The sequence below is a fragment of the Hesperophylax consimilis genome, chromosome 7, assembly GCF_061612785.1.
Source record: "Hesperophylax consimilis isolate HC1 chromosome 7, BYU_Hcon_1.0, whole genome shotgun sequence".
In the NCBI taxonomy this organism is placed as follows: Eukaryota; Metazoa; Arthropoda; class Insecta; order Trichoptera; family Limnephilidae; genus Hesperophylax; species Hesperophylax consimilis.
Window position 1 is genome coordinate 20,488,706 of NC_142842.1, and position 22,311 is coordinate 20,511,016.

Sequence of the window (22,311 nt, forward strand, 5' to 3'; positions counted from 1 at the left end):
TTATATACACTCGTCCTTATAATTTCTGTAAAAATCCAAATCGTTCTAGCCAGAGACACACCATATGCGTGTACACAGTGCCTCACTGCAAAACTAGGCTAGCCCAAAGACACATTAACTATATTGGCCCAAAATTGTTTAATTCCTTGCGGAGTTCCATCAAGATGTGCTAAAACCTAATCTTGTATAATATAAATGTTAAAAGCTGGGTAAGAAAAAATCTGGAAGTGAGATAATTTTTTCTATAATTTGTACTACGAATATGATACCTAAAATATGCCACTACCGTCTACATTTAAAAAAAATAACATTTATTTAACTTCAACTTCAACTGTTTTTTTTATTAAATACGCAAAAACTCCAGTAAAATCATATTAATCTAATCATAGGAACTATATATTTTTTTTCTTTATCAACACCACTGTTTTGAATACATAACTTATAATGCCCACGCACAGGCTTCGCCTTTGTGGGATTTTTTTGTTACTGTCTTATGTTTTGTATAATTATATATGTACCAAAAATGTATCGAAAAAATGCCAATAAAAAAACGTTAAAAAAAGTATTTTCTACATGTTATTTGCTATGCCATGATTATGATATGAATATGTTGTTTAGGAAGTCATTTATAAAAATAAATTTCAGCCTTTATGATAAGAGATTATAAACGCAAGCATACAGGTACATCTGGCTACGGTATCAACAGGAAAACATAATATTATACATGAATGCGTTCGTTATTTTCCCGACTGCATTATGTACGGAAATAAAATAAACGAACAGTGGCGTCTTATCTATTTGAGCAACAAGAAAGCAATGTTCATCATAAAAATAAATTGTTGGTTGGTTTACGACAATGCTCTACGTTTAATTAGCAACTAAGTCAATATCAAACATAGACATAATTCGTGTGCGAAAATGAAATAAAATAAAATATTTCCTGTGAAAAAAATACTCTAGTTTCTAAATAATCGTTTTCTGTTGCTATATATATATTTTTTTAAATGAGTGACTAAATGCAGAAACGGCTCTACTGCATATTATGATTAAACATATTTTTAACGGTTTCTTGTTATTCGTATGTAGACAAACAGATCTGCAAAAAAATCCGTTTCACGAAAGTAGTTCTCTGGAAGTTCGCTTTTCTTCAGAAACGATTTATTGCTTATATTTAATTAATTTTTGGAAAATCGTTAAAAGTATGTAATGAGGGCCAATAAAATACGCTTAACATCTGGTATACACGTTTTCAACTACATTTTCGGTGTACATGGGTCTTATTGGACCCGAATTCAATTATGTAGTGTATACATTGGATTGGGTAATTTTTGTTTGTATTTAAATTTATTGTTATATTATATTTTACACCAAATAATAAAATAATCCAATATTAAGGTTATTCATACAATAAAACACGGGTGTACAGGAAGATACACTTTTATTGATTCGGACTCATTAATTTATTGTGTTTCTAATAAAAACACAAAATAACTTCTTCTCTAAACTAAAATTAAGACTTATCTTGAAACTAAACGTATATATGATTTTTTTATGTGCTAGATATAAGAAAGCATTCTTTAAATATGAGCCAAAACTTTATTTATGTAACAATGTTACAAGCATAGTGCATTGAACTTTACATAATATTTCACATTTAGTGCAGATAATGTTAGTTTTATTGTTCTTTTTGAGGGAAAAAGGTACACTTAAGGTTTGCATGGGTCAAATCTGACCCGAGAGTAGATGTAGCACGACACTGGACGCACGTGCACCTACATTGCAGTATTCTGTGGCGTTACGTGCGACTGAGGAATACTGGGCACGGGGTGTGTGAATATCGAACGATTGTTGAGTTACATTTGATCATAGGTTTGTCCGGGTCTATTTTGACCCATGTATACCAGTTATGTGTTTAGTTAGTTTACGCCTAAGATTACACATTTTTTTCTGCCAGCACGTTTTAGTTCAAACAACAACAAAAAAACAACTTTAAATACTTAATTAGTAAAAGTGGATTACACCCCTTTCTGCATTTAGCTACTCATATATTTATCGGTGTTTTCTGTTAAACTTTGCTTTTTTGACGTATCATCGCATAGATGGCGTATCTAGCAAAATTTATAGCTGCGGAGAATTTCCCGATAGCAGGGAACACAACCCTCACCCCGTATCGTAACCAACTAACCAGCAATTTTCTGAGAATACTCGCCTGATAGGGGCGGAATTCTTTCGTGAGAACACCGCGAGGTCTGCCGCTGTGAGCTCCGTTGTTACCTCTCTTTCTGTAGTATGCGTTGTTGGTGGGGAAAGGGGGAGACGTTGCGATGGGGATATCAACGGTACGGCGATAGCCGGTGGCACGCCACCCGGGGCGCCAACATCGACTTGCAAAAAATAAATACTACTTCGAAAACAGTATCGGGTGGTAATTCAATAGAAAATATTCTTTGTGGAATTCGTTATACTCGTTTCTAACACTATAATATTAGTTCATTATCTACTACATAATACTAAGGATACCATTCTGATATTTAATAAAAATAGATTTACCTTAGGTCCTCATAGGAGGCCCTGAAGAAAATAAGATAATGTTTCCGAATTCCGCCTCACACTCTTTTTTTACAAGATTTCTACAATTTCTACAAGAAACAATTGTTTACCTCGGGGTTATGGAAAAACGGGTTTTATTGATAAATACTTAATAAAAATAATTACTTTGTTAACTATATATACATATATGGCTTTATTAATTATTTAAAATTATAAAATGTGTGTAAAAGTGATTGTGGTTGATTTTATAAAGAGTTTATATATTTTGAATGGTTGGTGAATGCTAATAATATAATTATGTGTATATTTTAGGAGTTTTTATTTAAATGTATTACATAATCACAATAAAGTCCCGTTAAATTGCTAGATAGCTGTTTTTCCAAAGGGTTTTTCCACCTTAATTGCTCGAGGACTTAAATTTCAAATTGTTTGGTACTAGCATTATTATCTGTTTTCAATGACTTGTTAAAATTTCGATTTATTTTACTAATTACTATTGGAAATAACCCATATTATTAGTATATTGTGTTATTCCCTTAATAATTTACATTGTTGCCTAATGTTATTTTCCAGGTATTAATTTATATTAATAATGAATGTGATATTTGCCAATGCAGTAGAGATACTTATTGTCTAATTTCTCAAGTAATGGTTTATTGATTTTTTTGGAATTATTCAGTACGTAAACTAATAACTAATTACTTAAATAATTTTCAAGTACTATGCATGGAGTGTTTATTGCAATTGTGAAGGAATTTATGGTAATAGAGAAGTTTAATTTGGTAATGATAAAATAATTGATAAAATTAAGAGATTTTGCCTTAAATTCTAATCGTTTATTTTAAATTCAAAACTATATGTACATATGATTTTTACGTAGAACGTCGTAAACCGGCGCGCGGCGCTTGGATGACGCGTACATAAACCAATTACCAACCATACGTATGTTTTTTCGTAGACCGTAACTTCTACGACGGTTTACGAACGGCGTAGATGACCCATAATTAAGAACATAGCATGAATGTGCGGTAAAAAAAAAGTATCTCCTAAACTGCTAATTCTAAAGAACATTTTTCATTAAATAACACTAGTGGAATCGTTTGGTAAAGTAGTTAAAAGTTTATGGAAACACAAATACAAATTTAAATATAACCAAGAAATTTATACGCGCGTAGCAGGCGTATAATTCAAAATCCTATCTATTAATAAATTTAAAAATTTTTAAAAATAATTTAACATACCTACAACTTGAAATTCCATTATAAAACAACACTCACTAATAAAAAATTACAACAAATTAGCAACGGTAAACACGGTGACTAATAAGGGCTCTGATAATAGTAATTTAGCACTTCCAGCAATCAGATCACTTTCGAAGCCGAAATACTAATAAAATCTTTAGCAAACCGGGATTGTATTTATACATGCAGTTAGTTTGGTAATTAGGCAAGACTTACGTACAGTAAAAATCTTATAATGAGGTCATCAATATTTTATGGCTATGACCTACCGAGGGACCACTGTGCAGTGGTGTCACGTGAAATTTTTAACATTGAAATAAAATGGAAGTTTAATGCATCTTTTACCATCTCCCCGTAATTACGTTGAAACTAAGTATATATTTCTTACTAAGCTGAGGTGGAATTCGGCAACAACGAAAATAATTTCCTTCATCTTTGGGGATGCTGTATGTGATGCTGATCTGAAGGTTTTTAAAAGAAAAGTAGAGAAGGTTCTGAGAAGGAAACGGGTATGAGGGGTAAGTGTGGTAGGAATCTGGGGGTCAGTATGTTCAGGTGTGGCAGATGTATGAATAACTAAATATTGTATGAACCACCAAGACCTGGACAATCCCAATCACATGAATCTGAAGTCACCAAACGTAGCGAACTACTTGGGTTGACCTATGGCAGAGATAATGGTTATATAATTAAAGGTTCATGGTGTGCCCGTACCCGCCTCCCAGAATATTGCCTCTGTTTCGAATTTTTAGAATCAATGAGACTAATGACACTCATTAGTAATGACTGTAATGAGTAATGACATCTTGTTTGGAAGGTACAGGATCTACCAAAAGCTAAAGCATATTGAGGACGGGTTGTTTCGGAGAATTTGAACAATTCATCAAATTTCAACGTTCATTTACAAGTTCTGTGAAAGATTTTTTGTGAAGTTCTGTTTTTATTTCAGTTTTGTCCAGCAATTAGCCTACAATGATATAATAACAGAACATGAATAGGACTTTCACAGAACCCGAAAATGAACATTGAAATTTGATGAATTGTTCAAATTCTCCGAAACAACCCGTCCTTAGTCGACGAGAACTATTGTTTTTTTTTTTTAATTTGTCGATCTGCAGTCATGCTCGGAACGAAAACGAGTTTCGTGCATAATGTTTAAAAATATTTATCAATGTGTTCGTGGTTGGGGGTCTGAGTATGGCTTATCGCAAATAGTTCCGTATCACCTCCGACATATTCCATTCTGAAAATATTTCCACGTTTGTGAGCACGGCGGCGGATTCCGGAATTCCTTGCAATCTTTTTAATTGGCGCAAATCACCCCGATGCACTCAAAGGGCAGAAACTTCATTAACTTTCCTGCAATATAATGTCATTATGCGGCTGACGGACAGAGCGGGCCTTCCGGGAGCTGGGATTTATAATTGACAAAGGGAAATCTGATCACAGGATCGTGGCTCATTTTTATAATTTTTCTATGAAAAATTTATGCACGAAATAGAGACTGAAGGAATTTCAATAATTTATCTAGAGTTCAAAGTTTCACTCTAAAATATAATATCGGAGATGTTGTGAAGTATTAAGATGTTATTTAGATCAGGTTACCCGATTAAGGAACTGCAGAGAAAAATATTATGGCTTAAAACTTATATTCATATAGATCAACAAATGGTGATTCGGAATACAGATGTTTTTTTTTTATATTAACATAGAATTTAAAAAATCGTCATTTTAAAACGAAGAAAGCACCATGTTATTAAAACACACCGTTTGGTTGGTAAGACTGAACTTGCAGTTTCATCACAACCATTCTACGTTAGTAATATATCTATGGTCTAAAACATTCACATCAGCGTTGCCACTTCGTCGATAATTCCTCGAATTGCTGGGAATCTCAAAGATTTTCAAGAATTTTGTTTTTTGCGGGGAGAACCTTTTTGTGGGAAAAATGCGTGGATTCTGGGCATTTCTTAATTATCCAATCATATGGAAAAACGATATTTTACAACAATTGCAGCAAATTCTCAAAAAATCTGTTTTTAAATTCTGAACGAAAAAGAAAATCATAAAATGATTAGATGATAAAAAAAACCATGCTAATTTCAAAATAATTTTGTTTCATTTTGAAGGTAAAGGAACTTGTGGGGAATTTGTAAATCTCTTCGTCTCTTGTAAGTATTTTCGAGCATATGCAATGGCAACTCTGGTCCACATTCACATTTGAACCAATGAATATATTTAACACCGGTAAATTGTGTATCAGTTGCGGTCAAAGATATTAGAAGAACTAGATGTGCTATGCGCAGTTCGTACTGAGTGGAATTGTTTTGCCGAGTGTCGCCGGTTTTGTTCACCAATACTACTGCACACCTTCGCTTGCGCTAAGGTATCCGCACTAATACATAGAACAGATTTCTGTGCGTACACGTCCCGATACCGTTCAAAGTACCCTAATTAGGTAGTACTCCGGCTACGGTCCGGCGGCCAACATAGCATATCTCGTTCTTCTAATATCTTTGGTTGCGGTCATGAACGCATTTTTGCACATTGATTCAACACCATAAGTTGAGTGACGAGATGCTAACATTTTACCTAGTGTTCTTCGATGTTATAAGCGGGTAAAAGCGTCTCGACTCCCATACAAAGTACAGCGCCGGTAGAAAAGAAAGTAAGCTTTTTGAGACTGGTCACCGCCGCTACCGGTGACGTCACGGGTCACGTCAATAGATTCGATCCGTTTTTTGGAGACCCGACCCTATGAAAACTAACTATGACAATAAATAAAAATTTATAGGTATTTAAGTTAGAAGGTCATTATTAGGCCAGTGCAAATAGCGCCAAAAAGGGGGTCGCAGTAATTCCGGTAGTCCCAATTTTTTTACATGTTATATAAACTGATCCCCTGATGTAAAATCTGAGTTTCCGACCTTGGCGCACCTGTGCTCGCGCCGCCATTTTGAAAAAACTGGCCGAAATCGGGCCAAAATCTAGTTTTTCCCAAATATCTCATTTCCAATGCAAATTTCAGCTAAATTATCTTAACAAGTATAATAGAACATAAAATAACCTACAACTTTTGTAAAAAGTAGGTACGCACAGAAAATCTATCACGGTTTATTATCACGTTATAAGATTTTTGTTTGCATTTTTAAATACATACATCTATAAATTTACTAGAGGGCACTTCGGTATGGAGGGGCTACCCCCCCACCCTTCTACTCCTCACCACCGGTTCCCTTCAGTTGCCGCGTGTCACGTCTTGAGCCTATATTATAGTATTATTATATATTATATATTATAGTATAGTATAGCCTAGTCCATATTTTATTCATCATTCAACCCTCTACCAAATAATACAGAACTGGGAAGCAGTAAAATACACGTAATTGGTGGAGGATATTTACTGCACAAAGTTGTATGGGGTGGTGCTCAACCTTTTTCAGTAATTTTCCAGCAATATGTCAGGTATGTACAAAATCATTATGGATCCAATGCAGTAGTGGAATTCGATGGATACCCAGATTCTATGGAAAAGAAAAACACTAAAGGGGTGGAAAGAGCCAGTTGGAGAGTGCCAGAGTTACAACTTCTGCTGAAGTTTTGTTTTTTGAAAGCATGCACCCACAAGTGCCACAGGAAAAGTTTCTGGAAAATGAGAAGAACAAGTTTCGTTTTATTTCCCTACTCAGAACCTAATTTGCACGATCCCACATAACGACAGTACAAGCTGAAGAGGATGCTGACGTTCTCATAGTGAACACAGCAAATTCGTTATCGTCTCAACATGATGTAGTCATAATCGTTGGTCAGGATATTGATATGCTGGTACCTACTCCTTACAGCTCTCTCACCTCCCAACGTATACTACCAAAAAGTTGGAAAAGGTAAATCACCTAACGCGTTGTACTCGAACAATTGTTTTAAACACATTGAAATAGTTGAAAACATTTTATTCCTTCATGCCATAAGTGGTTGCGATACAACTGGAGCTTCGTTCGGTCAAGGCAAACACAAATTTTGTAATATTCTTCTCAAGAACCACTCAGTGAATGAACTTGTTCGTGTATTTCAAGACCCAAAAGCAAAGACAGAAACAATCACTTTGGCTGCCGAACAACTATTTGCACTTTTGTATGGCGGCAACGAGAAATCAAATTTGGAAAATTTAATGTACATCATTTTTGTCAAAGGAGTAAAAAAGAACAAATTCAATTTATCCAGGCTACCACCCATCAAAGATGCAGTCCAGCAACACGCTTCAAGAACATACTTGCAAGTGCAGACTTGGCTTGGTAACGATAAAGATCCGACTGAATGGGGGTGGAAAAAGGATGCTGTTGGATTACTTACTCCAGTAACAATGTTGAAGGAAGCTGCACCTCAGGCCTTGCTGAACTTCATATCATGTCAATGCAAAAAAGGTTGCTCTGGAAAGTGCACCTGCAGAAAGTCGGGTTTGAAATGTTCCCTACTCTGCATTCATTGCAATGGCAACTCCTGCGAGAATGCTGTAGAAGCCTTCGTTGATGACGATGACGAGGAATATGATGACCCAATCGCCACAAATTAGGGTGATAAGACAGATGAAGAAGCTATTCAGGGCCAGAAGTAAGAAACTATAGTCAAGGGCTCGTACTTCTGTCTAAACTGATCTACCATTAATTTTATTTTTTGTTATGCTGACAACTTAACAAATAAAGAAAAGAATGTCAATAAATGTTAATTTTACGAAAATACCAATTTTTTTATCTTTTTTATGTACTTTATCATCTTAATTGTATTAATAATCTTAAATGTATGTTGTGATTACGTTGATAGGCATGTCAGACCAAGCTGCGAGCACAAATGTAGTGGCTTGGCCTATTTTAGTGGTCTTCCCATTGGGAATGTATGGCGACCGATATGCTGAAATAGTCTATCTACTATATTTATAGCTAGGTCTGACACATGACGATTGTTGTCAACGTATATGTTCTTAGAACAATAATTGTTAAAGAAAAATAAAATCAAGGAATGCCAAGTTTAAAACACCTAACCTCTGTTTCAATTTTTGGCCTGGTTTTGGTGGATGAGAGTTTGGATACGTAATGGAGATAAAAAATATAAATTATATACCTATTTCTATAACGAAATTTTATTTTCTACAAAATTATTAACAATAAATTTTTCACAAAATTGTACTGGAAACGAGGTATTTATAAAAAACCAAACCTAGTCGCGCAAAAAAAATGTTTTTTCAAAAATATACGCACCTTTACGACTTTCTACCTCGGTACCTACCTATTAGAGATAGAAGAAATTTGTTTCAACAAAAGTTGTAGGTTGTTTTATGTTCTATTATACTTGTTATTTACTTTAGCCAAAATTTGCATTGAAAATGAGATATTTGGGAAAAACTAGATTTTGGCCCGATTTCGGCCAGTTTTTTCAAAATGGCGGCGCGAGCACAGGTGCGCCAAGGTCGGAAACTCAGATTTTACATCAAGGGATCAGTATATATAACATATAAAAAAATTGGGACTACCGGAATTACTTCGATCGCGAATCGCTAATTGCACTGGCCTATATAGATTTTTAAATGGATTGCAGTTACTCATTGCCCTACCTACCTAGCATATCTACGTAGGTACTGGCCTACTGGTATTTTTTTCTTTGATCGGGTAGGTACTTTTAATTTTTCTGTAGTGCTCTACTCGAGTAGGTACTTTTTGCAACGGTGACCTACTCGCTGAGCCTAGAAAAGTTGGTTGGGGAGAAGCGGGTTAAGTAGAGCATCCGACGATGGTAAATGGCGCAAGCTTCCGCCATGGCATCTAGAATTTGTACTGCCAGCGCCATAAAGACAAATCAAATACCGGAAATGTTTTGACGTGGTGAGTTCATAAAATAGCTGTGTTATTCTCCCTGGACCTATTTGCGCTATATTCGTATCTGCTGCAGTGGAAAATACTATTTATTTGTTTACAGGCGATAAATCTAAGCTTAAATATTTTGACTAACCATGCGAATAAAGCTCTGGAATAAATTTTGATCGTAAGCTAACATTGCTCGCGTAGAAACTCGTAAATTTGAACCGTACCTTTGAAATTTATTTATCGAACTAAATTCATTCATTGAACTGGAGCACACTTTTCTGCCGTAAACCAATGACTCGGATAATATTTATTATAAAAATGACATGGATATGGATAAGATAGACACGTAACTAAATTATCCACGACAATAATTCATTTGGTATTTATTTTCAAATCATTAATATTTTTAGTAATTCAGTAGAAATACCAGAATTCTACTTAAAGATAATTTTCGGCTTCTCGATTCAGAACTTCAATATAACGAATTTCACATGCGACTCATTTGTCTGGAAAATTTCCATCGTCTTCAGGAGCTCACGATCGACGAGACGCGACGGTTAGATGACCGCTAGTTCAGGATATGGATAAGGTGATAAATTTTTTATCTTATAAACGTAAACTGCAAATTTGTACTAATTCAGTAAATAGTGTGTTGTGTAGGTATTTCTAACGATCACCTCTAGTTCATTATTATGATTTATTTGAGAAGACACCAAATTTACATGAAGAAATGAAATTGTTTGTGGTGATTTCACGTCGATACAATCTGATAGTTTTTTATTATTATTTATTGAGTTAGTTTATTCAACATTTGAATATAAACTAATATTAACAAGATAATATTTCATTTTGTAACTTTAAATATTTTTACAATAAACATAAGATTTCTTTTTAAATACATTTATTCTTCCTTAATTCTTCAGACTTTCAGGCATTTCATCAAACATCTTTAGTCCTTTGTACATTAGGTAGTTATGTGATTTTGATTTCTTCATATGTGGCAATCTAATTCCATTTACATTTCTGGTTTCGTAATTGTGAACATTTAGGTTGTTGTTCATGACTTTATGCACAAAAATTAACACATTAAATAACAGTATTTTTTATTGGAATCCAATTTAGCTCCTCTCTCATTAGATTAATGCTTGCGTATTTGCCTTTTCCAGTATACATCTTATAGCTCTATTCTGTATAACATCTAGTTTGTTTTAAGTTTTCTTGAAATACATTTATATGGAAGATAATGTTACCAAATCCTATATTATCACTCTCTCTATGATATTACTTTTTACTCCTATACCAATCCCAAGAGTTAATTCTCTTCATTGGTGTAGAAATACTCAAAATATATATATTTTTTAAATTTATTTTTTGTCTTTTTTATAAAAAGTACTAATATAAAAAATAATTGATAATAAATGATATAAATTTTTTTATGAAATGCTTACGTTATTTCAATTTAATACTACACAATTAAATTCTATCCCGCAATCCTGGGGGTTTGAAAAGGGTGCGGGATTTGCAAAACCCATATGTTACCGCCTCACTAGACAATATCTCTATTCTAGTAATGGTAATGTTTATAAATTTTGAAATTCATCAATTTGGGAAACCTATGAGTAACAATTAATGAAATTTGAAAAGCTTCTTACGCGTTATATTGTTCCTCCATCCAGTAATCCAACAATCTAGTAACGGCGCGGTTATCACGCTTCAGAGTACGTAATAATCCCGCCTCATTGTCACGTGAAATCACTTTATTTGTTCAGACTAATGGAAACGAAATTGTGTGTGCCGGAATGTTTCTTCGGATTCGAGTGTTTTTATAAGGGCGGCAAACAGTATACCGGAAAATAGCGTGGAAATACTGAAAATGTTTCAGAAGTCGTTTCCGATTTTGTAAATATGCTTTCATAGTGTGCTCGAGATGTTTTCACTAAAGTGTGTAGGTATTGGAGTGCTCTCTTCTGGGGAAGCGAATTGACAAGTCACTCGTGTTAGGTGCTCGCCGGTGATTTCTTTGCTACAAAGTAAACAAACTACCAACACGTCACTTGCGCAAGCATTTCCCCAGGAAAACAAACACAGCCTTGTTGGCTTTGCAGAGTGGTGAGGGCGTCGAGGAACGGCTGCGGTGTTAAATTATTATTTCCCGTCATCACACATTGTAAATAATATGTTAGCGGTAGCGACCTGCTACATTTGCTTTTCCGCAGTAGCCCATCCGCTTGAAAGGTAACATTATATTATTACAAGAAAGCGCAAATCTAAGAGGTACAGTACCTGAGTAAACAAAGATATTCGTCGTATTAGGGAACCTACCTACCTACCTTAATTATCTTCTTTATCATTTCATCTTCACGATGGAATAGCAATTATGTACGAACGCCTACCAAGTTTATTTTTTAATGGAGAAATATTAATTTTATCTTTACAATGCCTGTTTGTCTAGTTAGTACTGGATCAACATTTTCATAACTCAGCAATGTTAAAATTCATAAAAACTAATTAATTTCGTATTTTTTACGTGGGTAAAGGTGTCTACTGCCGCCTGATAAAGATAACCCAATTACTTTGATAATTTGATTTGTTTATCTTGCTTAATTAAGATAATTTAATAATATTTTGTTATTTTGCAGATGTAAGAGTTTCCAAAACACGAAACGAGGTGAAATATGCCGGATTCCCGGTTGCACGGTGTCGCCATCTGCCCCGGGTACCCCGACTCCGATACGACTGCAGCACACTCTGCCGGACACTTTCAAACAGTTCATTCTATACGTCTACACTGGAAAGGTTTGCGTCTTTGATATAAATTTTACGCCGTTATCGCCATCTGTATTAGACTAGCTTATATACTGATTTATGTTATTCTCCAGCTGAAGGTGGTGAGTTCAATCCTCAACCGAATGAAACCTTTTTTAAAAGTTAAGGTTAAACGCAACGCTCGTTGTATTCTACGTGTTCACAGATGGCGTTAATTAATTAATTTTGTTTAAATACGCTTTTACAAGGTATTGCTTTACAATATTAAGACAAATCATTTGTTTGCGTCCGTATATACGCAATATGAATATGAATCAATAGTTTTGTTCGTTTAAAGACTTAATTCTTTCGAGAAAGGCACACAAATACAATATTTTACCGATGATTCAATCCAATATTGTATTTGTATGCCTTTCTCGATAGAATTGAGTTTTTATATGGACAAAACTATTTATTCATATTCATATTGTGTATATGAGGGCGCAAACAAATAATTTGTCTTAATACTGTAAAGCAATACCTTGCAAAAGCGTATTTAAACAAAATTAATTAATTGACGCCATCTGTGAACACGTAGAATACAACGAGCGTTGCGTTTAACCGCATCAAAGTAAAATTTAAAAAAATTAAATAAAAACACTTACGTTTGTTTTTGACCACTTATATTAAAAACTGTTTTTAATATTCTCCTGATGAAGGAAGGGTTCTTCCGAAACCGGTAGAATTTAAATAAAATTATAGTTGTCAAAAACAAATGTATGTGTTTGTATTATAAATTATGACGAGCCCCAAAGTTAATGCTTTTTACAAATACGTAAAAAATGTTATTTTGGAAATCATTTTACCTTTTCCTTGTTACCTCTAGCTATTACTTCAAGATTCTGGAGTATTTGAAATGATGACCTTGGCTGCAGACCTCGGAGTAGAAGAGCTAAGGTCTGCATGTGAAGATCATGTAACTTCCACTCTTTCCGTTGCAAGCGCCTGCACTTTTTTGGCTGCGGCAATGGATATTCAAGAAAGACCATCAGGTTTGAAAATTGATTATTTTAAACAAAGTCCATAATTTTTGTTTTATTCTTTTCATATTGTATTTATGATTTTTCGTGACGTATTTGAAATTAGACCATTTTAGAATTTCGAATCATAAAATTATTTTAATGATTATGTCTCTCCTCATCATCGCGAAGTTAACATCACTCTGACGTTCGCGAAACAGCGGAAGTCGTTGCGAAATGAGCAATGCAGCCAATGTAATAGTATTTTTTTTATGATTTATTATTTAAATTGTCTCTGCTTCTTTTAAGAATCAATAAATTTATAATAATTGTAATGTTAATTTAAACATTATTTATATATTGTCTAAAGCGTTTCGTTATCTTTATTTCTAACTAGCGATGTGCAAAGGCGATGAATTATCGATGATTTCCTCGATCTTTTTGACATTCGAAATATTTTGATTCATTGTCATGGACAAATCGGTTCTGTAAAAAATCTTCATTCAGTCCAAGATAGTGATCGGCAGTATCGAAACATTTACATGATCGAAATATTTTGATCGAAACATCAAAAGAATCGATTGATTATATTAAAATGTTGCCATTCCAATATACCATGCTTTGTACATGTGCCCCCTCCCCCTCCATACCCCGACAAAAATCTGCCTCTGTCAGCAGCTACTGCTCCCTCTGAACTCCGAGCGATTAAATGGATTAGTTGATGATTTGATCAAAATATGTAAATGTTTCGATCCCGCCCATTACTATTTCTAGCTAAAATTCAGTTTTTTTTGTTGCACAATCTATGTTTACCAAAATTTATCGGAATTCGTTTTTTTATGGTCAAAGTATAGAGATGTTTGAAATGGGTTGTCACTGCAGTTCCAGTTACAGGAGAGATGTCGGAGACCGATGTGGAACTGATTCTTTATCCAGTTACTTCTGGAACTCGTTCCTCAGAAAAAAAAGCTGCGAGGGGTTGGGGAAAGTTCCGTCTTTACAAATATTACATAGGCCCAGAGGGAAAATACTTTGTGTGTGTGGTTAATGAAAAAAAATGTTTTGCTTTCGTAAAGTTCTCGTGTACAAACAATAATATAAAGTCACAATCAGAGGCGGTTCTTGGGGTCCAGAAGTGGAAGGTTAATCGAAAAAAAAAATTAATACTTGCCAATGTATGTGATTAATTTGCTGGTACTCACCCATTCTGAAGCCGGTAGTACAATATTGTTTATTGTAATATTATTCATGTAATTATTTGCACATATAACTAATTCATGTATTTTTTTCTTTTAAAATATCTTTTCCTTTTGTTTATAAAACCACTAGCGCGAATCTCAGTCCGTTGTTTATCAGCTGTCTTAAATAGTAAAATCAAAGAAAACAGTTATAATACCTTAATAATCTAAGGTCGTAGATATATCTAACCGCGGTCATATCCGAAAAAACCTTTCAAATAAATTTTATATGATATATTACTAAGTATTTGTCAGACCCGAATTGATTAACAAACTTAATTATTAATAATCGGGTAATTAGCTAAATCTTTATTTTTTAAATTAAATAATATTTCAGTATATTTTTGGGAGGTCTTTGACCAAATGACCCCCATAGAAGTGCCGCCACTGGTCACAATCAGTAATCAATACATATTGTAGTGTTTTTTATTAATACCTATCTATATTAATAAAAATGTTAATTTTCGTTCGTTCAAAATCTAAAATCTCCATAAGTTCTTCACCGATTGCTTTGAGATTTTGACACAACGTTGCATTCGAATACGCGTGTGTTTTTATATACCTAAATTATTTAGAAGTCACCTTTGACATGTTGTAATATGTATTTTTAAAACAGCCCCATCTGTTGGACGTAAAACCAACAAGCGCTATTGTTTCTCTATCTGCACAGACAGACTGAGCCACAGCAACGCGTAGCAGGATACAGTTAGTTTTAAATATAAAATTGAATAAACATGCAACATATTCAGTAATATAGTTAAGTAAATCAAAAAACGGCAGCCATAAGGCAGGGGGGGTTGCTAAAGAAATTCTGAGAAAAATAAATAGGTTCCTAAAAAAAAATTTTCCTTTTTTATAATTTTTCGATCATTTTTTATATAATAAAAATATTCCAAAAGGAGCTAAAAAAGAACCGGTTTCAGAGATATTATGTATATCGAAAGCTCCAGTGAAAGCAAAGGAACCGGTTCCTTGTAGCCGAGATAGGAATATCGACCATCTCTATCAAAGTTTAGTTTCCTCTAGTAAAGTGGTTTATTTATGGTACCGCCATTTTTCTTAACGCTTGATTTTATCTGTGGTTTATACACGCCGGTCGTTCGGAAACGTTGTGAAGTTTCAAAATTATACGAATTTGAAATCATTCAAAATGTCTTACAAAGGACCACCGAAAGTTCAAAAGGTGATGGTTCAACCCATCAACCTTATTTTCCGATACCTCCAGAATCGCTCCCGAGTGCAAGTTTGGCTCTATGAAAACATAAACCTACGAATTGAGGGGCATATCGTCGGCTTTGACGAATACATGAATCTTGTTTTGGACGAAGCTGAAGAATACAACGTCAAGACGAAGAACCGAAAAACCTTGGGAAGGATCATGATGAAAGGCGATAATATCACGTTAATACAAAACGTCAATCCATCCGCCACTAAAATAATGTGAACATTATTGTGATCGTGAATTTTAGGTTAATGGACTGTTGAATAAGTTTAATATGATCCGAGAACGATCTGTACCTATTCATTTATGGCGCCCGATTTTATCAAAAGAAATGGAACAATACTTGAAATAAGTTTAGTGAATTTTGTGAGATCATCTTTTTCACAATACGAAAGTTCACACATTGTGACTACTGTCAATATTTAGTTTGTGTGACTGCAATAATCAAAACATTATTCGAATAGTTCTTGTTATCTTCTGTATGAAAATATCCCGTGCTTATTCAAGAATTGTCAAAGTTTAAAAATATTTTCATACATTTGAAGTCTGATATTATACAATAAATGTGTTAATTTCTACAATTAACATTGTTTTTGTGTATAATAACTATTCTGATAAATTCATATAAAGTAATCATTCGAACCTAAACTAGTAGGTATATTCAACTAAGATATTTTTCAGTGATGAGGAGTGGGTATTATTTATGGATCGATTCTAAATGATATAGTTATTATAACATTTTAGTGTAATTTTTTTTCAAAATAAATATTTCATAGTAAAAAATTCTTTGATTTTGCATTTCCCTCTTTCAAGAAAATTATTTATGTTTTAGCTTGTCATCTCAATTGCGCAGAAAGGTAAAGTTCACCACGAATTTTTCTGCACAAGGTCTTCGCCGAGCTAGACGAGACGATTTTCTCATATAAAGATTACTACCAGTGCTGTGCCCACCTATGCTAGATCGTAAGATGAAGTCAGTTAAGGAATAAGTACACATCACAATAATATAAATTCTACACCTTGCTGATAAAAGTTTTCATTTCTATTACATGCTGTTTAATGTCATCGAAATTATTTGATAGGCTGATTTTTGCAGCATTGTGGCAGCCCTGCTGTAGACTCCAGCATTGCGGCAACCCTGCAACTATGCGGTTAATCATCGGCCGACTACCGACGAGAAAATGCAATAGTATCAGATTACAATGACCGGAATCCTCTAGACGTTTGAGAGCCTGAAGACTATTCGGAAACAATCTCTAATACACTGCATCACGGGAGCGCCTTTATAAACGCTGCGTCTGCAATCTGCAAGACAGATTGTAGACAGTACGGCGCGACTTCTAGTACAAACTCAGTGATTAACAAAATCTGCTATTTACATCTTGGTGTACTCAAGTAATTTTTGTAACAGTGAATAAATATTCAAGTTAATTTGATTAATAATCTTTATTATTCTCTCTAACAGCTTAACTTCAACAGCATCTACAGTTGAGCCAATACCCACAGCATTATTTTTTTGTGAAATGTGTTTGATCTTGTACCTTGTCTTTGTATGAAACAGACACACTGCTAGTCTACTTTCTGACTGATTAAATTGAATTGATTGAAATCTCCGTATAGTTAATCAATAATTTATTTGTTGTTTTTCCTTATGACACATTTAGAACCATGTTTATTATATTACAACACCTGAACTTGCAGCTCTTATTTATAAAGTGAAAAATCTATTTTAATGTATCTTTTTGATGTGTGGGAATCTAACCTGCACACTTATAGGGCCATGTTAGTCATTATTAGTTTACGGTTTATTTATTCTATCTTGAAATGATTACAGAGTTTCTGAAATAAATTAAAGGAAATGTTATATATATAAACACAGTTTTTTAGCATGCTACCTTGAGTTACCAAATAAAATACTGCACAAGATTTCTACTATCCTATGACACCAGAGGTATGTCGTTCCACTGATATCACGGAGTCAAATCTGATTCCGAGTTTAGCCAAATGGACCAGATCCATCAGACTCGTTTTTTTGATTCCTTTCGTCCTTTTTGGTCTCATCGCCGAATCCAGTGGAATCAAACTCATTGTGCAGTTCTGCCGGGCTCATTGAATCAGCAGGGAGGAAACTCATTGAGTTCATTTCGATGGATTCGCAGGATTCGGTGGAACGCCTCAGAGTTAGGAAGCGATAAGAGTTACAAGAGTGAATAAACTTATCAGATTTATTTACCTTAGACATGAAATCTGAATCAATACAGGTCATGGTTGAGGGATGTTTGAGAGGGGACGGGGGAGTTAATTTTTTTGTGAACACTGCACAAGAGTCCCAACTGTCTACAGCCAGTGAGATTATGGCACCCCCAATTGGCATTGGCATGCTGTTGGTGTGATTTTTCTGGAAGGCAAATTTGTTCTATGCAGACCAACAAAAGGTAAAAAGGAATGCTTTTTGCTATCTTTTGACTATGGGGTGATGCACTTTCATTTTGAAAAATGTTTTCATCAACCAACATGTTTGGTTACAGCATCAACTTCAGATCCACCCATTCAGAGTGAATCCGGGTTCGTAAGACACCCTTGATTGTGAATGTTGGTGGAAGGAAATGGTGAGGGGAAGGGCCTGATTGTTCAGATCTGCTTACTAAACATAGCTAAAGCCTACTCAAGTAGTTTCGAATTTGAAAGGTGTTCTCTCGACAATACTCTAGGCAGTACTGTATTTTTATCTGCCACTCTCGAACAAAGTGGAAATGAGTATTGTGTTTGATGTGTAAATATAATTTGTATCACTACTAGATTCTTATACGCCGTGTCAACGTTGGTACATTAAATCCGGACTTGAGCTTGGTTTAAGGCTGTTATAACCACTCAAAAGGCTTGGTAATAAGTCAGATTTTTTTTACTGTTGTCGCGTTATTACACTGCATTTATAGGTCAGGGGGAATATATTTATTTAATACAATTTTAATTAAATGTTTTCAGATATCAAAGCTACAATCTTTGGGCTATGAGCCATAGATGTTACCAGCTCTGATTATGTATAGTAACAAATAGTCTATAATATTAATTATAGGGTATTTGATAGTAACAACTTGATGTGGTTTGCACTGTATAACGTGGGTACATTGTATTTATTTTTCAGGTAATAAGAGCGCTGCATCCTTTATGGAGAAATGTATTTCATACATTGGTGAAAATGCTTCCGAATGTGTAAAGACAAATGCCTTCTTGAATCTGCCTAAAGATGCTCTCGTCAAACTGATTTCATCAGATTACGTAAGTATTTTTTCTGTAACATCAATCAAAATGTTCCTGAACCTACGACAAAGTAGTAATAAGTTAGATCATATTGTGGGGAAATTGCTACAACTAGGTAACTAAGAAATTGGCTTCTTCGAGTTACACACAAAACAGGAGGATTAAATGGTGGAGAGGAAGGTGGAAAAGTACCTGACTATTCAAATCTGAAAAACTAAAGCCATTCCAAGCATCGATTCAATTCTGAAGTCTGCTCTTACACCTGGGCGATATCAAGAGTATCTTTGACTCTGGAATGTGCCGCAAATATACCATGTATTATTTTTATTAAATCAATTGTCAACAACACTAATTAATTTACTTGCACACGCCGGGATTTGAACCCGCGACCTCCGGATTGCTAGTCGAGAGCCTAACCCATCGACTACGGAGCCTGTTACAGCCCATTTATGCAACAAACATAAAATATGTGTTTGTGTCGAACATGTATGCCACAAACGCAATATGTGTTGTGGCATATATGGGAGAGGAGATTTTTCAATTCAATTTCAGTGCCGGCAACCCGGGCGTTTATTTATTATTAGTTATGTACATACATGATTAAAAGAAATGTTTTGTGTTAGAAGAAGCTGATTTTGAGCTACCTAGTTGTTTTATTAATTACCCCACAGTATATTGTTTGATCTAAAATCCAATACAATTGGCTTCCTGAAAACAATCTTAACCCTTAAATGCATGATTTATTAATTTTTCTGGAAAAAAATATATTTTGTAGATATTTACATGCATATGCGAGGAAATATAAAGAATTTTATTTTTTTGTAATTTTTTAATGATATTTGATTAAAAAAAAAATTGTTGCAGGTTTACAACACCATGTATTTAATAAAAATTAATATGAACCATTTACGTATGAAAAAAAAATAAAAAACCTAAAAAAAATTCTCAAAACTTGTATCAGACGTAATCGTGTGACACACAAGACTGTAAATGGGGCCGGTGATCCCAATCTGTGGAGGCGTGAGATGTCTTCCTTCAGTGGCGTGGAGGGGTAGAACGGGCCGTCTCTGAAGCCGCTGTAGAGCTGGTCCGATCGCTTGTCGCTTGTTCTTGATACTGATTCCGTCTGGTCCGAAGGGGTAGGCAAGTCCGTGGTCCAGGGTGAGGCGGGGGTCAGAGTGAAAGAAGGCGAGCAGAGTCAGAAGTCGGAGCGAGGTAGAGGGCAGAGCAGAGTGAGAGGTGTAGAGCTGGTGGTGGTTTCTGGAGATCTCACGTTTTGAGGGCCTGTTGCCCGTTTTATACCCGCCAGCGGGCGCACGACGCGCACACGGGCCCACTTTCTCTTTGATTCCTGGAATCCGTGAGCTGTGTTTGCGACGCTATCGCGGCGCCCCGCCGGACCGTCTACCGCCGCTCGGCCGGTAGTTTCGGGCCGTGGTCGAACGTGACCACGGCCTTCCTTTGTTTGGGCACGATCCTCAGAACCGTGCCCGTGGGACGTAATGACGGCGTACCGCCGGTCATTTGTGACGCTATGACGGCGCATTGCGCACGGCACGGCTTCCCACTACGTTTTGGCACGGTTCTAACAACCGTGCCCGAATTAAATATGATTATGATTTTACCAGCTCTCACAATACTTCTCTGCCCGTATACCTCTAGCCAAGCTCCGACGTTTCATTTATTATAACAATTTCTTAGGTTTTACATTACAATTTCACATAATTTTACATACATTTACATTTTATATTTCGGCAGTATATTTAATTAGCAGTATATTTAATAGATAGATGATGTAGATCATGGGCGATCTTAACATGGGCGACCGCGTCCGATCCCGGAGCAGTACGTCCGTTACAAAACTAATAAGTGTACGGGAAAAATACGAGTTATTACATATAAGTATTATATTATTGTATCTACTTACCTTATCAAGTTCACGGTAATATATTTTATCGAATGGTATCACCTTTTTTTTCTTTCGCGAATGTCAAATGTCACTTTTTCTTTAACAAAGTGAAGATTCTCGAAAATTGGTTGGAGGTTAGAATTACAGTTTTGTTTTGCTGTTATTATTTTGATTTTCAACGGCATGCATTAAGTATACACCAAAGAGTTAAAGGTGGTTTGAACGGTATGTTGCAGTTTTGCAACAGTATGCATTTAAGGGTTAACTCAGAAAAACTCTGGCATTATGAAAGCATCTGGCTGGATTTCTTGGTAGTTGACCAAGAGCTTTTCAGCTTGCAACATCATGACCTGCTTTGAATTTATATCCAATTAAGCGTAAACGAAACACAACTTATGATCACCAATACAATATTGTACATATTGTATTCCGTTCTTCAAAGAAATGCGTTTTTATACAGACAGAACCACTCATTTTATTTTCGTATGCACTAGCAACACCCCACAAGAGTCCTAACTGCTCCCATCCATCTGGAGCCAGTGAGCCTATGGCATTACCATTTGTGAGGCTGAAGGTTGTGGGGAGGCGTAGGACATGGGGAAGAGGAAGGTAGGCGAGTACCTGGCTATTCAGATCTGGTCACCAAACACGGCTAAAGCCATTTCAAGCAACGTTTCAATTCTGAATGGTGGTCTTACACCAGGGCGATACTGAGAGTATCTTCCTCATATTCTATATCTTACTCATAATATTTTAAAGCAGAATGCGTAGAAAGTATATTTCCAAACTATTTTCAGCGCCAACTACGAATGTGAAGATTGTAACTTGTGTTTCATTTACCCGATAATTGACATAACATAAGACAGTGCGTCATTTATCATATAGCTTACTAGTCCATCAAAAAAACATTTTATGTGTCAATATAACATATATTAATAAAATTTATATCCATTTTAATAATTTTCCAGCTATGTTTGGAGGAGGAAGACGTATGGCGCTGTGTCCTGGCCTGGGCCAAGCACCAGGCGGGTGTAACGCAGCCCACTGCCCACTGGGCCGAAGAGGAGAGGGCCAGGGTGTGCCAACATCTGTCTCCTTTGATGGCTCATGTGCGCCTACTGCTTATTGGTAAGATATAACCATTTACTACTAAACTCATACATCTCATTTAAACAGGATTTTCCCTTACTTTGGTTTACAAGCTGCTCCTAAATCTTGTAAGTCAATAAGATCCCTTTTAAAGTGGGGCCCACAAACTTAATTTAACCGTA

At 35.2% G+C, this 22,311-nt stretch overlaps 2 protein-coding genes across 2 annotated transcripts in view; both read left to right on the top strand.

Moving 5' to 3' along the window:
* The window catches only part of LOC149422461 (uncharacterized), a 71,381-nt gene that overhangs the window by 37,416 nt on the left and 11,654 nt on the right, over nt 1-22,311 (top strand). The window contains exons 3-6 of the mRNA XM_089633819.1: nt 12,286-12,442; nt 13,278-13,443; nt 19,016-19,149; nt 22,009-22,168. Of these exons, the coding sequence (XP_089489945.1) occupies nt 12,286-12,442; nt 13,278-13,443; nt 19,016-19,149; nt 22,009-22,168 (617 nt within the window). The remainder of the gene's footprint in view (nt 1-12,285; nt 12,443-13,277; nt 13,444-19,015; nt 19,150-22,008; nt 22,169-22,311) is intronic.
* SmE (Small ribonucleoprotein particle protein SmE) lies at nt 15,724-16,590 on the top strand. Its single transcript, XM_089633817.1, has one exon. The coding sequence runs from the start codon at nt 15,799-15,801 to the stop codon at nt 16,090-16,092; it is 294 nt and encodes a 97-aa protein (XP_089489943.1). The 5' UTR covers nt 15,724-15,798; the 3' UTR covers nt 16,093-16,590.

Excerpts from the sequence above, each read along its gene's own strand:
- SmE (XM_089633817.1), top strand. The coding sequence starts at position 15,799 with ATGTCTTACAAAGGACCACCGAAAGTTCAAAAGGTGATGGTTCAACCC.